The following is an 18,449-nucleotide window of genomic DNA, read 5'->3' as shown; positions in this document are numbered from 1 at the left end:
AGAAAGTGGCGGGAAAGTTTTGTATAGGTTAGAGTCACTCTTAAACCAAGTTTGGTAACATTTCTCTGAAATATATTTTCTGACGTGGTATTGTTAATATTAGTACTTGCTTGAAAGAACAAAAAAAGAGGCAAGAGTTTCAGTTATCAGAGAACACGGAGAAGATGCTTGGGACGTGCTATTTAGGGTACAGTCACTTATTACTAAAAATCCCGGGACACTTAGGTCAACCTTTTCCATTGCCACCATGTCAGAAGCCATGAAAGCTTGGGAATTATTTTTTTGGGAGCGCCACAAAAAGTTTGCAGTGTTTGACGTCAAAGTTCTTGTTGTTCCAGTGTGCAGCACGTGGAAACTCAATACATGTGGGCTACTGGAGGCTTTTCTTAGGGGCCCTCGGCTCCAGAGGAGGAAGTGATCAAGGCAAAAACAAGTCTGATCACTTTCCTTTCAGAGAAAAGGCAGATTTTCCTGATAGCATGATCCTTTATCATGTACTCAAGATGAGGGCCATGTTGCATATCTGATGATGCTTTCAGAGAATTCAGTCGAGGAGAATAAAACAAGGAGTTTGTTGACAGAGAGAAAGGCAGATTGAATAAGTTCAGGCATATGCTACCAGATATATATCTATTCGTTTTTTTATAAAAGTTTTTCAAGTAAAATTAACTGATTCATAACAATAGTCATTTTATTCATATTGGTTAATTTTCTGTAAAATGCACAATTCTAATGCCATTTATTTGATTAAAAAAAAATAAAAATAAAAAAAGCTGGGTGTACAATACATGGTTCACTGTAAATTACACATATTCTTCTATTTTCTCTGCAATCTGAAATACATGGTGTGTCTGTGTTTATTCCTGTTAACTAACCTACTCTAGTGTTGTTAGTCATGTTTCTGTGAAATGACCTACCTGTTTTCAATCAGTCATCTCAGATGTGAGATTACAGTGGTTGTTGACAAGATTTCAAGATTTCATTGGCCCTGTTTTGCAATCTTTATCATCTGAAAATCAGTTTTGGCTGCTGACTCCTTGTGGCTATATATGGTACTTCAGTTGCAGAAGACCTTCAGTAACTGCAGCATCATGTGCAGTCTGTACAATCATTTAAGGGCTAAAAAACTTTTAATTCAATAAAATACAAATATTTAGACATTCAGATGTGACACTTATTTAAAAAGTAAACTTATTACCTAGTTTTAGTGTGTTGTAGTTCAAGTGTATATGCTCAAGTGATCAGGGCAAGCATCAAATGTGTGTGGAGAAAAGGGGGAAAATCACAGATTCATAGTCATTAAATGAATAGTTCACCCAGAAAATCTACTCGCCCTTAGGCCATCTTTTTCTTCATCTGATCAGATTTGGAGAAAAATAGCATTACATCAATTGCTCACCAGTGGATCCACTGCAGTGAATGGGTGCCGTCAGAATGCGAGCTGATAAAAGCATCACAATAATCCACAAGTAATCCAAACCACTGCAGTCCATCAGTTAATTTATTGTAAAGTAAAAAGCTGCGTGTTTGTAAGAATCAAAATCGCTATTAAGAAGATTTTACGTTCAAAGCCATTGCTTCTGGTTAAAACGGTGGATTTTGATGTAAAGGGACAACAAATGATGGGCTTTTTCACTAGAGGAAGTGTTATTATGGATTATGGACTGGTATTTTGGCCAGAAGTGATTAAGGTTAAAAATTTAACAATGGATTTGTTTCTTACAAACACACACCTATTTACTTCAAAAGATATTAATTGATAGTCTTGACTCTTGACTATCAGCTGTTGGACTCTTATTCTGACGACACCCATTCACTGCAGAGGATCCACTAGTGAGCAAGTAACACAATGCAACATTTCTCCAAATCTGTTCCAATGAAGAAACACATTCATCTACATATTGGATGACCTGAAGGGGAGAACATTTTCAGCAAACATGTCAAAGATTATGACTTGGCCTATTTTTCCACAAGCACTGAGTATAAGGTGAAGGAGGGAATAATATTAATGCATCCAAACTGTCACAATAAAAAAATATAATTGAATATAATAGAAAATAAAATCGATTAAATTACAAAAATGCTCAGCTGAAGTATTTTCCCTAGTGGCCTCATACTTTACTCCACCAGCATGCGGCGCCTTATCCCATAATTATCGTTCACCAAAGTCCGGTTGCCTCTTAAATCCCTCTTGTGAATGTACAGTACGAACACTACTACGGCTTTGCTCAGGTCATGAATATTAATTACGCACCGTGACGCAAGCCTATCTGATTTGCTGACGGAGAACGCTAGTGAATCTGCGAACCAACGAATCCAACTGCATTGAAAGGCTTGGCTCATGAATATCAATTCGTTACCTTAGTGCACGGTCCAGGAAGGTTAACAACCTACGTTCATGACCTCATTAATATTCATGAGCGAAGCCTTCGCCATAGTACGCTTCGTAATCACGCGACCCTCCCACTCTCGTTCTCCGTTCATCAGCGGCTGTCCTCAGCATCCCCTCTGTGATGATGGCGTGTGGATGCTGCTGATGCGGCGGTGCCTGGGGCCTAACCCACCGGTTACCGGGAAACCCGAAAGACGAGGACGCGAGGGGCTGGGCAGGATGAGACCGGTTACCGGATCACTGCTGCTGTATCTCATGTCAGTTTGTTTGCTCGCGTGAAACCGAGGAATGAAGATCTGCAACAATGATGCAAGGTAAAAATCCTCTTTGGGCCCTTGAATTCATCCTTGTTATTTATTAGCGCACTAATATTCCTTGTGCATGACATCCGAATTACACCACATGATTGTTGTGGTGTCTGTCTCCTTGAAGGAGATAGTGAAGGATTATGTGTCTCACGTTGTATGGCCAGTGGGCATGTGTATTTGCACCGTGACAAACACACACACACGCACACAAATATCACGATGGCACTAAAATTAGGGTTTTCTGTGGGCCAGATTTACACATGTAGTCATGTAGTAAAAAAAAAAAAAAAAAAAAAAAACCTGCCATCAGGATGCTTGTGTGCCTTTGCTCTGTGGTCCACAGTCCCACCCTCGTGATCTTACGGGTCACTGCATGCCATGATTTATTTACTCTAATTTAAAGGGATAGATCACCCAAAAAATGCATTTGGTTATTATTTATTCACCCTGGTGTAGTTCCAAACCTGTGTGATTTTTATTTTTATTTATTTATTTTTCTTGAGAAATTGAGGACATTTTGAAGAATAAAGTGGTCACCTTTTAAAAGTTTGGGTTCAGAAATGTAAAATAATAAAACAATTATGTTTCAAATAAATGCTGTTCTATTCATCACAGAATGCTGAATAAATATGTGTCACAGTTTTCCACATTGATAATAATAATAAATGTTTCTTGAGCATCAAATCTGCATCTGCATGATTTCTGAAAAGTCACATGACACTAAAGACTGAAGTAATGATGCTGAGTATTCAGCTTTGCAGCACAGGAATAATTACATTTTATAATGTTTTCATACAGAAAAAGTTCTTTGAAACTTTAATAATGTTTCATAATGTTGCTGTTTTTACTGTATTCAAATAAATGTAGACTTGATGTGCAAAAGTGACTTCTCTGCCCCCAAGAAGATATTTTTAATAAATTAAATGATACCATTCACGAGTCTGAATCTTTCTAAATAAGCAAGTTTAAGTAAAAATGTATTATATTGGTTAGAATAAAAATACCTGTTTGTCCACAAATTGGATGGATCCAGATCTCGAGCGAATGATGGTTTACATTTCAATTCGTTTCTCAAACCAAGCTTTCAAGTGGACCGATCAAAAACACAGAATGTAGTGTATGTGTTGTATGTTACAATCATCATGATGTGTTTGTGTCCTTTTGTGGAGCTTGAAAGCTCAGGTCCGCATTGATTGTCAGTGTGGTCAGTTATTGGAAAGAGAAGCCAGTACATTTCTCAAAATTTCTCCTTTTGTGTTCTACAGAAGAAAATAGTCACACAGGTTTTGAATGACAAGGGTGTGTAATGACTTCATGTTAGTGAGTGAGCTATTCCTTGAATCCAATCTTGGAAAACTGTTTTTAAGTGTCATTTTAGGATTCAAGTACTTAAGGTAATGAGAAAGCTGCACGCAGTTTCATCTCCTCATATTTGTTTTGAAGTAACTCGACTTAATTGCTTCACGTTTAGCCAAGCGGAGGAGGAAATGTCAGCTTTTCCCTAGAGGTCTTTAAGACCAGAGGCATGATGGGTGAAGCTACAACTAGAGGCTTTTACACTGGCACTGAGCCCCGTCTGCCATCATGCCAAGATCTCCAGGCTAAAAATTATTGTGCCTTATCTGTTTATATCAACAATGATGCCAGTCGTCATTATGGGCTTTTGTTTCTGCATACAAGTAAACAATATAAGCATTAGATATTGCATATTTGTTGCTGCTGACACCCTTCCACCAGTAAATGCATGGCCTCATCGCAAATTGGATCATTCAGGTTGAAAATGCTCTTTGAATCCCAGTGCAGTTACAGAGTAATGTTGCCGTGATGGAAATATTCATAAATAACAAAATCATAATTTAATTCGGTCCACTTAAAATGAGATCTTGGTGGAATTTTTTTTTTTAAGGTTGCAGAAGTTGAAATATTTATGTGAAATGTCACTCCCCTGGTGACTGAATTCTGCATTTGTATTTAGAATATGTTAATGAATTTTCTACTGTTTAAGTTTTTACTTCGTGATTGGGTTGTTGATAAAATTCAGGGAAAGACGTGTAATATGTAGTTTATCTAAAAACATTTACAGGGAATATTGCTGGTTTTGTACTTGTACTGAATTTAGCAGTTTCTCTTATCCAAAGTGACTTGGATTCAGGCTATATGTATTAATCTAAAACATTAACATAATTAAATTACAGGACTATCTACAGTACAAAAGAGAAATAAAATGTAGACATATACAGTACATTCCATTTAAAAGACTGGGGTCAGTAATGGCTCTAAGAATATTAAGTAACAACTGTTTCCTTTATTGATGTTTCTGCAGCTTTAAATCAGTATATTTGAATTATTTCTGAAGGATCATGTGACACTGAAGACTGGAGTAATGATGCTGACCCCAGACTTAATACAGTATATATTTTTTCTTGTTCCTGATGATAACCTTGTTTTTAACAGGACTGAAAAAGCGTACCCGAAAGGCCTTCGGGATACGGAAGAAAGAAAAGGACAGTGACTCCACGTGAGTAAGAGCAGTCTGTGTTGTGACTGTGGACATCAGCTCTACGCAGATCTCTAAAGAATATTCTGATTTGCTCAGTGGTGCATGTGTAGGAACGGCTGCCTAGTTTATTGTGATTTGAGGGACTTGTTCTTTCTATAATGATGCATTGCTAAGACTTGGCTCACTGTCATTAAATTGGGAAGTATTCCATAGTAGTAAATATTTAGTGATTTCAGCTTATTGTAATCTTGTCAGATTTTAAAGTCATATCCCCCTAGATAGTTTGCTGAAGACCCAAAAATGCATAATATATCATAATAATAGCCATAATTGTGTGTGGGGGGGTTGTTTTTCTTTCATAAATATGTCCAGCTTTTATCACAATAAAAAAGAAAATCTCTGGAAACATAGTAAACTAAGGTGCCCAGGAGTGAATATGGTCGGTTCACTCAGGTTTGTCGTGGCCACAACATAATAACTCGTGGGAATGTGATAATGTTGAGGGAAAACTCATGTTGAGGTGTCACTTTCATTAACTTTGAAAAAAAAAACATAACCCCCCCCCCCCCCCCAAAAAAAGCCTAATACGTGGCCTATAAACAATTTATGTTATGGAAGAGGAGTCAGGCAAGCAACACACAAACTGTGCGCAAGAGTTATGTCGGTGAACCTCAGTCAATTCACCTATCGAGAAAGTGTGAGTAAAAATAAATAAATATAAATACACAGCTCATTCTAATGCTACATTAATGGCTGATATTCTCTGAGAAAGTGAGACAAAAGACAAAACTACTTCTGCATATGCTGATAACAGTATATAACTGTCTTAAATTATTTCCTTAATATTTCTCTTGTGGAGTATATAGTGAAAAACATGAGAAGATGCATATTGTTAAGCAGGTTATTTTGAAAATCCTTATATAACCAATAATATAATAAATATTATTGGTTATTTAAAATACAACCATTTGTGAATAAATCGAATTGTGAAGTGGGAGCAGCTGGCAGAGGATTCCGCTTGGTCTTAAAGCCTTCCTCAAATAGGGCTTGGGTGCCAAGTTGCATTCTGGGACGTGGCGGCCATGTTGCCAGCTTCGCGAATGTAAACATACAGCCAGTTGAACGAGAAGAGCAGAGTTGGTAGAAAGAAAAAAAGATGTCAAAATCGCGAAAAGGTTGTGGGATTTATAGGGATACGCTAAATAGGGATGCCAGGGACCAGTATGTGGACAAAATCGGCTCTATTAACGGTTTGGATCCATATGAAATTCCCAACAAATAGTGGCGTACCGACGGAGACTTTTTGCCGCGCGTTTGCATTACAGATATCTTCGGCTACCTTGTTTGTATTGTGAGCGCCTACACTTCAGAATAGTTCCGAAGCTACAAGTCAAGTCTCATGTACAGTTCACAAATGGATGGGTTCAGGAGCTGCAAATCATAGAAACGGAACAGCGGCAAAACAGTATACAGTAATCAGGTAAGCTGCGCTCTAACGTTACTTAGCTGCTAGTTTAGTAACTGTTAGTGCTAACAACCATTCACACATGGACTTTTAACAATGTGTTTCAAAAGTGTAGTTAGTAGCTGTCCACCCTCCCGTTTTTTCCGGGGTTCTCACGTATTTGAGCTGTTTTCCCGCTGTCTTCCCGTTTTAGTATTTTCCTGTAAAATATCCCGTTAGCCCCTCCATCAGACCTGTCAAGTCTCTGTGTTGTTGTCCTGTTGCTACTCCTTGTCCTTCCAGCGAAACAGATGTTTTCAAAGCATCGTTTTGATTACTTGAAAACAACCTTAGCGTGATGTTGGGCTTTTTAAGTTAGCGTTGTTGTTGTGAGAGCATGATTTCACGCCAATCTGTAACTAAAGTCACGTGAGACCTAGGTTCACAAATCGTTTAACGTTAGTTAATGCAGCAGTTTTATAGTATGAATTTTTGCTGTCAGCAGAGGGATAGCAACAAAAAGATGAATTTTGAAATTTTCCGTATTTTGGATGAGTAACTCGAGAAATTTCCCTTATTTTCAATGTTGACTTAAGCTATATAAATTAATATTCAGATGTTATGGTCTCCGTAGTCGCGCCTCCAAGCAGGAAAGCGGTGTAAAGTTAATCCATTCTCATTTTATTTTCCCCATGGCTATTATGTGTTGCGCTATTACACCCCACAATAAAGCAACGGTTGAAAATGGTTAAAATAGATTTTTAATTCATCAAATTAAGTCACACGGACACTGCACAGTAGTCCGAGTAGCAGTAAAGGAAGCATTCAATGTGGCGGCCACGCCAAGTAATGACGTCACGACGCCCAAGCCCTATTCCTCACAATTAACAATAATTTTCACAAAAATGATGATTAGTTATCAATTAATAATTATGGTCTGCAAAAAAAAAAAAAAGAATAAAAAGAGTAGGGCTGCTGTGAGTGCAGGCAGCATATTTCAACCCAGTAACATGACAATACACCGTTCTTCGAAGCCAGGAAACTGATCGAATTCAGTTCAGCTAGAGGGTGTTTGTTTTTTTGGGGGGGTAGTTCTGTATAGCTTCTGGGGGGTGAAATAAAGGTGTGAACCAGGTAACAAATACAAAGTATGTGTGTGACAAAAATACATGTTGTTTTATTAAAGGAATTTAAAAAGCATAAATTAAAATAAAGGCCTAATATGTGAAAATATTTGCATTTTGCATATAAATCCATGTAGCCTAACTCTCTAAAATAGGCTACCACTTTTAATGCTCCGATGCAAAGTAAACCACAATTTCTTTAGAATAATATAACCCATAATTCATATTATATAAATAATACTACACATTAAATGTTTCAAATCTAAAATATGGTGTAATACTGTGTATATAAGTAAATAGGCTAAATATAAGCATAGGCTAATAGGCTTGACATTTATCCTGCTTGAATACGTTCTAAGAAACGCACATAACCTCAAATAATAAACATTCATCTGTGAATATTAAATATTTTAACTACAGTGATTTTATTTTATTTTCCCCTACTGCAGCCATCAAATGTAAATGTGAGGCAAAGCTGAAGGCTATTTGCGAAAATGTGCTTTGATTCACTTGTTTGATAACTTGTGTTTAAAGAGCCACTCAACGGTCAAAAGCTGCAAATGCACTTTGCAGACTCGGCGGTGGCAGCACTCGCGGCGGCAGACAGTTAATTTTGGTTGGCAACCTACTGTAGCATCTTGAGGCCACGACATATGACGTTCCCACGAGTTAATATGATGTTCCTATAAATTAATATCTCGTGGCCGCGACATATTATTATGTTCCTACGAGTTATTATGTTGTGACCACGACAAAACTAATTGAACCGACCTTTTTCTCTCCCAGGCACCGTAGTATACAATTTTGCTTCTGTATATCTAGTTTACTGGCCTTTAAGTTTGTCATAAATATTTTCCAAATATTTGATACAGGCTTTCTCACAAAATGTTGAAAATCCAGTGATTGTTTGTAACAGCCCTTGTTGCCTTGCAGACACTTTGTATATGAAAATCATGAATAAACCTAACTTTGGATGTTACATAGCTAGCCAGTTATACTGAAGATTATAATTTTCAGCCAGTTCATACACAAAGTGTATGAAATTGTTAGTATAACATGCTGATAGCATGAAAAGTAATCTATGTTTAGGGTTACACAATCACATTATATTATCATTATGCCCCTTCATTTGGTAAATTTAAGATATATTGTGTACACTTATTGTTTATGCTTATCATTCAGTCACGTATCTAAAATGTGAACATTTGATTTCATATTTTTCAGTGGATCCCCAGACAAAGACAAATCTGTGAGTAAGGCATAATTCATGACAATGAAGACTTATGTACCTTGTTGTGAAATAACACATCATTGTTTTTTTTCTTACAATGTCTCGTCCCGCATGTTTTATTCCCAGAAAAAAGCCAATGGTGCACCTAATGGTTTCTACGGTGAGATCGACTGGGATCGATATGTAAGTAAACCACTGCGAAAGCTGATTATTCATATTGTCTCTATAGTTCCTGTGAATATAGTGCCTCATCTCTTTGTCTGTTTAATAACAGAACACTCCTGATGTGGATGATGAGGGTTACAGCGTTAAACCCGGAGAACATGGGGGAAATATCCTTCCAGTCTATGTTTGCTTATTGACCTGTACTGTTTCTTTAAATAGTAAAAAAAAAAAAAAAGACTAAAAACTATGTAGATGGGACTCTTTGTTCTAAAATGAATCTTCTTTAACAAGACCCACCAGCTCCAAAAGTCAACACGTTGCTCTCCTCCAGTGAGTCAGAGGGAGAGGAGGAGCATGGGAAGAAATTTAAGATCAAGATCAAGCCGTTGACAGCAAACAGTGGAAACTGCACAGTGTCTACTATGGATGAGCTGAAGGCCTCAGTGGGGACGCTGGCTATCTCTCCTTCTCCTCTGGTTAGACTCGCAGTTATGCTTTACAGTGCTGATGTCCCATAGTAATATTCACAGTCATTCAAATATTGAAATGATTTCCTCTGTTCTTCTGTTTCCTCACACAGAGAAAGAGTCCGGTAAGCAGTTTTTTTAAACCTTTAAAGATGCACATTAGAATTGCATAATATCTGTTATGTATCTTAGCCCTTAGGTTCATAACAGCCAATGCCAAATCATTCCAATGCCTTGTTCAAGATGGTGTATTAATACATGATACTGTATATCAATGATTTTTTTTTTGGATGATATTGAATATATAATTGTGCATGTTCATATCCACTACTAGAATATATTTGTCATCATCTACTGCTCACTTGTAGACAAAAACACTAATAATTCTATAACACTATTCCATGTAATATAAAGCTCAAAATGAATATGCATTTTTTATGTTTTCAGTTTGGAGTCAGTAAGATTTATTTACATTTTTTTTTTTTTTAAGTATCTTATGCTCATCAAGGCTGTATTCGTGTGATCGAAAGAAGTAAAAAGTAATATTGATTTTAATTTATCTTTGTGATAATATGGCCTTTTATATAAAAAAACTGAAAAAAGTTTTCAAATGCAATTTATGCCTGTGATGCAAAGCTGAATGTTTTACTCCAGTTTTCAGTGTCACATGATCCTTCAGAAATCATACTGATATGCTGATTTAGTGTTTTAAGAAACATTTCTTCTTGTTATAAATGTGGAACTGTTGTGTTGCTTAATATTTTTGTGGAATCCGTGATACATTTTCGTGATCTTTTCATAAAACTATAAAAGGCTTTTACTGACACTTGATAAATAATTGATGAATATAAAATATACAAATATGAAAATATGAGTATTTATCTTACTGACCCCAAAGATTTGAATGATAATGTATTATTATATTATTTTTAGTTTGTTTTTATTTAATTGATTTTTATGCTGTGATGCCTTGTACACTTGTACTATTTAAATTGTATATAACTATATATATTTTTTTTTATGTAAAGCTGTTTGGACAAAATATTATTGATACTGTTTATTGCCCATAATATTAAAATAATCTTAACAGTTGTGATTTTTAATATTGAGCATCCCTACAGCTATGTTTGTCTAAATACTGACAGAGATATTTGTCAATTATGATTTTATTTATTTTATTAATGGCTTTGTGTACATTTATGTTTATGAATTTTGCAGACACTTTTATCTAAAGCAGCTTAAGGTACATTGCATTTAAGTTATACAAACCAATGGCCGTGCTATAGCTATTAACCTGTTGTACTCTTTGAGTTAAAGAAAAACATTTATAATGCATTTACTGTGTGCATCATGTATAATTCAGAACTGTGCTTCTACAGTTTTGTTAAACTTTTTAATTTCACACAATTAGTAGTCAGGTTTGCCAGTTTTCTAGTTCTATTAAGAAACTGTAAACACAATAAAAAAAAAAAAAGTCTTGTTGGTTTGGTTTGAAGCAGGTGGGGAAAGAGCCATCACAGACATTATTTATTTTTTGTTAATAGTACTGATTTGTGACTCGCTCTCTGACCAGGTCTGTTCTTTCTCCTTTTTTGCTGATCTCAGAGGCGAAGTCCAGTAAGTATGGATCTTGTTAATATACTACAAAACATTGAGTTATGTTGAGCCTTTCATTGTGATGATGATGCTTCATGCTGTGTTACTGCTGTACTGACCTAAAGTGGATCAGTATGAGAGAATCATTAGATCCTTGATATTATCTGCAGCTTCAGCATGTTGGATATAAATGTTCCAGCGTTGGCACCTGGACTCTGTTTTCCATTAGCTGAAGATGTTTGTCAATCAATGGCCAGGTGCCAAATAATACCCTCTGCCTGTTATCTATTAGATTTGTAGTTTTATAATTGGTGTTGAACTGTTTTTGACTCTTTCCTGTTTTAATAAATTACGCAACGTTTTGGTCATTACATACAGAACCCTGCACATGACATGAAGAAAAAAATTGAAGGCTAAATTGTGCACACGATTTATAAATCAAGAGAACAAATTAGTAAATTGTGCACACAATTTAGCAAATCAAGGGCATGATTAAGCTAATATAGGGAACGAAAAAGTAATCGTGTGCATATTTTAATACATTGAGGGAATTAATTAGTAAATCGTTTGCACAATTTATTTATTTTTTCATGCATGTCATGTGCAGGGCTCCATAATTTATAAGTTTTTTTTTACATAATATATGTGTGTGTACTGTATATGTTTATTATGTTTATATATCAATACACACACATACAGTATATTTTTGAAAATATGTGCATGTTTATATATATATATATATATATATATATATATATATATATATATATATATATATATATATATATAATACTAATAATAATAATTCCTTACATTTATATAGCGCTTTTCAAAGCACTCAACACATTGTCAGGGGGCATCTCCGCATCCACAAGTGCACAGTGTATATACAGTACACACACATACATTATGTAAACAAAAACTTTTATTTTGAATGTGATTAATCGTGATTAATCATTTGACAGCAATATTTTTTTTTTAACCAAGGATGCATCGATTTGATCAAAAGCGACAGTAAAGATAAATCACAGTTTCAAAAGTTAAAAAAAATATAAAGCAGCAAACTGTTTTCAAAATTGATAATCGATAAAATTATCAAATGTTTTTTGAGCAGCAATCTGCATATAGAAAATATAATTATTTCTGCCTGACTCTAAAGGCTGTAGTAAAGATGCAGAAAATGTAACTTTGTTCACAGGAATAAACTACATTTGAAAATACATTAAAATTGAAAATAGTTACTTTGCAAAAATATCTCACAATATTACAATTTTTTGTCTTATTTTATTGCATATTTGAATGTCAAAACAGTAGGGTTTCTATCCCCTAAAGTAAATTAATATAAATGTATTATAGTGTTTATTGTCTTAGAAATGTCTTTGTTATTGGCATTATCTTCTTTTATGACCTTTGTTACAGTGCCCGATGAAGCGAAATCTATCAAGTGAGTGTTTATTTGGAAATATTGACTTCCTGTGTATTGTCATATCGCTCCAGTTTGTATAGTAGTCAATTTCACTGTGAATATTTCAGATGAGGAGATTGCCAGACCACGACGATCTACTCCAACACCCACGACAACTCCAGGACCTGGTTCAGACCCGCCCAGGTTAGTACACCACCACAGACCCTTATGGAACTGTCTGTGCTTCTGCTCACTATTGAATTATTCATTTTAAATTGAATAACATTACTAAAATTCATTGCCTGAATACCCTTGGAATGTTTTGACCTTGTATTTTCCTTGTCTCATAAAAAGGGAAAACACAAGAGCATTCTTCGGCCCACCATTTGAGACCAGTTTTGAAGAACACAACTCAGAAGGTACAGAATTATTCTTCAATAACCTAATATGAGTTAATATGCCAAGATATATGCCAAGATAAATGTGGTTTGTGGTTTACAAGATCAAACTTCATGAGAAGTTTTAGAAGAAATTGCGACCGAAATGTAATTGTTCTTCTGTGTCATGCAATGCTGTAATTTGTAAATTATTTAAGGGTGGTATTGATGGGTATTTCATTCATGAATGTTAATGACAGTGTTCCTGGTTGAGCCGGAGCTCTGGTGTCAGTCCACTTCTCTCTCCACTTGTGTTCTCAGCAGATCTCTGCCCACTGGAGGTACTGCATGTCAAATGTCCAAAATGTTCTTGATAATGCCAGATTAAAGGCACCAGCAAAACATGGTGAAAAATGCTAAACTAGTTCCTAATGAAAGGCTTGAATGCTACAAAGCATCACATCTCATTGCTTACTGCAGAGATCTACATGATTAACCAGAAAAAAAAATCAGATTTATTAGCAACAAGATGCTTTGAATGGGTCACAGAAATAATCAACTTTAATTTATTATTATTATTATTTTTTTTTTAAGTAGTATTTTGAGTTAGCTTTTATTTTATTTTTATTAAGTTGACTTTTTTGGTGATTTTGTTGTGCTTTTGTCATTTTTATTAGTTTTGTTTTATAAAAATACTTTCAAATAGTTTTAATTCGTTTTTATTTTAGTTTTCATTTTAGCGTTATTTCAGTTTGTAATTTGATATTAGATGTAAGAATGCGCTATGATATTTTAATCATCATAATGTAAGCTATTTATACTGTGCGTGCAGTATTTAGTAAGAAAGCACTTTCTTCCTTTCAGCTCCGCCTCCACTTCCTCCAAAGAACATTCCTTTCACCCCACCTGGACGCAGTTTTAGCTCTGTAGAGTCCTCCGGTATGTACTGACACTTCCAATTTAGCATCCAAAAACACGTAATTTCAATCTCTTGAAAGAACCGAGTTCCTGTTCAGAAGTGTCTTAGTACAGAATACTTGTTCTCAGCTCTATGTTTGTGATATCAACAAAAATTATATTGATATTTTCTTTACATTCTTTATATTCTGTGCAGTGGGAAGATATTTGCCACCTTAAAGTGATTTACAGAGACATTGTTATCTTTATAAGAGCATTTTTTCCTAACCTTATTATTGAATTTTATAGACCAATTCAGAGTAGACATCACAGTTCCCTATCTGTCGGTCACTACGAGTTATGTCGACCGACAAATGGGGTCTCACTTGGGAGGCCAATCATCTCTGATTTTAAGAGAAAACGCCAATGAAATTGGCAAGTGGATTAACACACCTGAGCCACTCCCCGTGCCAGCGGGTATAAATAGGGCGACAGGTGCATCCACTCATTAGATTTTTGCTTCGGAGCCGAGTAGTCGATGAAGAAGATCGCTACAAAGCCATTCATCTTTGTTTTTGGTAGAGCTGTTCCTGGTCGGTGTGACGGCGCGTTACAGTGGTGTCCCTGCGAGCGGCGATTCCCCTGGGCGCTTCGGCTAAAAGAGACAGTTCTCTAAAAGAGCAAATCACGGACGATTCGCGTCTTTTTCAAGATGCCGTTTCGTCCGTGTCCTTCTGGATGCGGTCGTTTCCTGTCTTCGGTTGACGGTCACGAGCGTTGTCTGCAGTGTCTGGGCGTCCAACACGCTGAGGCTGCGCTCGTGGATGATTCATGCGTCTACTGTGGGCGTATGAACATGGCAGCGCTGCGATCGCGTCTCTCACTCCTCAAGGGGAGTGCAGCAGACCCCTCTGTCGCCACCCGTCCCGGTCTCTCTGGCTCGAGCAGAGGGCCGCCGGCTGGCGCTCTGGGAGATCTGAGGATCACAGTGAGAGCTTCTCCGCCGGGCCACGCCCCACGGACCTCTCACTCCTCACGCAGCGACTGTCCCGTGCAGCTGCCGATTGATTCTGCTGGGCCGTCTCACAGCGGTCCCAGCGTGTCTTTCGGTGCGCCGCCCGAGGACCAGATGTCGATTGCTGCATCGGGGGATGGGTTATCGACCTCTGAGGATGAAGGTTCGGCGGGGCTGCCCCCCTCGGGTGTTGTCGCTACTGCCGAATCGGACTTGGAGTTGTCGGCCATGCTTGCCCGGGCAGCCGTGAGTATCGGACTGGAGGTGACTTCACCGCCCAGTCCCGAGCCCTCACGGCTGGATGATTGGTTTCTCGGCGCGGGACGCGGCTCACAACCTCGTTCTGCTCCGGTGCCTTTCTTCCCGGAGGTGCATGAAGAGGTGACGAAGTCGTGGACGGCCCCTTTCACGGCCAGAAGCCGCTCTTCTCCCTCTTCCATCCTCACCACCCTCGATGGCGGGGCAGCCAGGGGGTACGTAGAGGTTCCCCAGGTGGAGAGGGCGGTTGCGGTGCACTTGTGCCCACAAAACGCCGCCACTTGGAGGAATCGTCCGCGCCTCCCGTCCAAGGCCTGTAAGCTGACGGCCGCACTCGCTGCCAAGGCTTACAGTGCTGCGGGCCAAGCTGCCTCTGCCCTGCATGCCATGGCTATCCTGCAGGTACACCAAGCCAAGGCACTCAAAACCATGCACGAGGGTGGTACCGACCCGGGGTTGATGCAGGAGCTGCGCACGGCGACCGACTTCGCCTTACGGGCAACGAAGGTCACGGCGCGGTCCCTCGGGAAGGCGATGTCCACGCTGGTGGTCCAGGAGCGGCATCTCTGGCTGAACCTGGCTGAGATGAGGGACATGGACAAAGCGCGCTTTCTCGACGCCCCCATCTCCCAGGCAGGCCTGTTCGGCGACACTGTCGAGGACTTTGCCCAGCAGTTCTCGGCGGTACAGAAGCAGACTGAGGCCATCCAGCACATCCTGCCCCGACGTGTCTCTCCGGCTGCCACCGTTCCGTCGCGGGTAGCGCCTCAGCCTGCTCGTCGCCGTGGGCGCCCCCCTGCGTCCTCTACGCCAGCTCCGCCCCGTGCTGAGAGTTCTTCGAGGCCGGCGCGTCGAGCCCCGCGCAGGAGAGCGGCGCCCCCCGTGTCACTCCCGGCTGCGAAGTCCTCCAGGAAGTCGACCAAGCGGCCCTGACACGGGCAACTCGGAGATGCGGAGAACTGCTCTTCAGGAGATGGCGAAGACAGCGCCACTCCTTCCCCCGGAGGAGGGCCGGGCGGAGAATCTTCAGTTTCTGTTTTGTTCTGTTCCGCCACTGGCCGGACGGCCAGTGGTACCCACATTTTCAATAAAAGAGCAAATTCTCCTTCCTCCGAGTTGCAAGGCTCGTGGCTTGACAATGAGCGACGCACAGCTTCCTCACTCTCACCCACGACGCCCCCTTTCGCCAGCGGCCAAGAGGTCGCGGTTCGGAGACGCAACGCCTCTCCACGCGTCTCTGGCCAGTTCCTCCGGGAACACGAGGAGTGTGGTTGCGATGACCCAGGACGCTGTGCCTTCTGGGCCTTGCGGCACGACTCCCCATCGCTGCACCACTGCGGGTATGTCGACTGTCCCTTTGGTGCCACTTGTACGGTATCTGGGAGCGTGGCTTGCGCTGCCCAACCCGTCACGCTGGCTCATCCGGACGGTTCGACTCGGCTATGCGATTCAATTCGCCCGGCGACCCCCCAAGTTCAATGGCGTGCTCGAGACTTCGGTGGCAGTCCAGGACGCCCCTGTCTTGCGCGAGGAGATTGCTGTCCTCCTGGCGAAGGATGCAATCGAGCCGGTCCCTCCAGCCGAGATGAGGACGGGGTTTTACAGCCCTTACTTCATCGTGCCCAAGAAGAGCGGTGGCCTTCGACCTATCCTGGATCTGCGAGTCTTGAATCGGGCCCTACACAAGCTCCCGTTCAGGATGTTGACGCAGAAACGCATTATCAGATGCGTCCAGCCCCAGGACTGGTTTGCAGCGATCGACCTGAAAGACGCGTACTTTCATGTCTCTATCCTCCCTCGTCACAGACCGTTCCTGCGCTTTGCTTTCGAGGGTCAGGCATGGCAGTACAAGGTCCTCCCCTTCGGGCTCTCCCTGTCCCCCCGTGTCTTCACGAAGGTTGCGGAGGGCGCCCTTGCCCCACTTTGGGAAGTGGGCATCAGGATCCTCAACTATCTCGACGACTGGCTCATTATGGCCCGGTCCCGAGAAGAGTTGTGCGATCACAGGGACTTCGTGCTTCGGCACCTCAGTCAGTTGGGGCTTCAGGTCAACCGAGAGAAGAGCAAGCTCTCCCCTGTGCAGAGAATCTCTTATCTCGGTATGGAGTTAGACTCGGTGAGTATGACGGCACGTCTCACCAGCGAACGTGCCCACTCAGTGCTGAACTGCCTGAGTTCCTTCAGAGGCAGGACAGTGGTACCACTGAAACACTTTCAGAGGCTCCTGGGGCATATGGCATCCGCAGCCGCAGTCACGCCGCTCGGATTGCTTCATATGAGACCACTTCAGCACTGGTTACACTCCCGAGTCCCGAGATGGGCATGGCGCCGCGGTACACATCGTGTCACCATCACACTGATGTGTCGCCGCCTATTCAGTCCTTGGTCGGACCTTGCCTTTCTACGGGCCGGTGTGCCCTTGGAACAAGTGTCCCGGCACGTTGTTGTCACAACAGATGCCTCCAACTCGGGCTGGGGCGCGACATGCAACGGGCAGGCAGCCTCAGGGTCCTGGACAGGACCTCGACTGCTTTGGCACATCAACTGCCTGGAGTTGCTGGCAGTGCATCTAGCTTTGCGACGGTTTCGTCCGCTAGTGCTGGACAAGCACGTGTTGGTCCGCACGGACAACACTGCGGCTGTTTCGTACATCAACCGACAAGGCGGGTTACGATCACGCCGCATGTCTCAACTCGCCCGTCATCTCCTCCTCTGGAGTCAGACGTGGCTCAAGTCGCTGCGCGCTGTCCACATCCCGGGGGAGCTCAATCGTGCAGCCGACGCGCTCTCACGACAGCTCACTTTCCCCGGGGAATGGCGACTCCATCCCCAGACGGTCCAGCTGATTTGGAGTCGATTCGGGGAAGCCCAGGTAGACCTGTTTGCTTCCCACGAGTCCTCCCACTGCCAGCTGTACTATTCCCTGTCCCAGGCCCCCCTGGGCACAGATGCACTGGCACACAGCTGGCCTCGGGCTTTACGCAAGTATGCGTTTCCCCCAGTGAGCCTGCTCGCACAGACACTGTGCAAGGTCAGGGAGGACGAGGAACAGGTCCTGTTGGTTGCGCCTTACTGGCCCACCCGGACCTGGTTTTCGGAACTCATGCTCCTCGTGACAGCCCCTCCCTGGCGCATCCCCCTGAGGAGAGACCTTCTCTCTCAGGGGCTTGGCACCATTTGGCACCCGCGTCCAGATCTCTGGAACCTCCACGTGTGGCTTCTAGACGGGACGCGGCAGACCTAAGTGATCTGCCCCCAGCAGTGGTAGAC

At 41.1% G+C, this 18,449-nt stretch overlaps 1 protein-coding gene across 2 annotated transcripts in view; it reads left to right on the top strand.

Annotated features, from left to right (window-relative positions):
* Positions 1–2,488: 2,488 nt before the first annotated feature.
* LOC127951490 (SH3-containing GRB2-like protein 3-interacting protein 1) overlaps positions 2,489–18,449 on the top strand; it is a 41,897-nt gene continuing 25,936 nt past the window's right edge. Inside the window, exons 1-11 of one of the 2 annotated variants that reach the window (XM_052549378.1) lie at positions 2,489–2,706; positions 5,155–5,218; positions 8,993–9,017; positions 9,126–9,182; positions 9,274–9,331; positions 9,462–9,640; positions 12,647–12,671; positions 12,761–12,836; positions 12,987–13,051; positions 13,270–13,350; positions 13,874–13,948. In XM_052549378.1, the coding sequence (XP_052405338.1) occupies positions 2,697–2,706; positions 5,155–5,218; positions 8,993–9,017; positions 9,126–9,182; positions 9,274–9,331; positions 9,462–9,640; positions 12,647–12,671; positions 12,761–12,836; positions 12,987–13,051; positions 13,270–13,350; positions 13,874–13,948 (715 nt within the window). In that variant the 5' untranslated portion in view covers positions 2,489–2,696. Of the gene's footprint in view, positions 2,707–5,154; positions 5,219–8,992; positions 9,018–9,125; positions 9,183–9,273; positions 9,332–9,461; positions 9,641–11,214; positions 11,249–12,646; positions 12,672–12,760; positions 12,837–12,986; positions 13,052–13,269; positions 13,351–13,873; positions 13,949–18,449 lie in introns of those variants that run through there. The other variant, XM_052549377.1, reaches the window with a different exon arrangement.

Source organism: Carassius gibelio, chromosome B2 (assembly GCF_023724105.1).
Source record: "Carassius gibelio isolate Cgi1373 ecotype wild population from Czech Republic chromosome B2, carGib1.2-hapl.c, whole genome shotgun sequence".
NCBI lineage: Eukaryota > Metazoa > Chordata > Actinopteri > Cypriniformes > Cyprinidae > Carassius > Carassius gibelio.
This window is presented reverse-complemented; position numbering and strand designations above follow the sequence as displayed.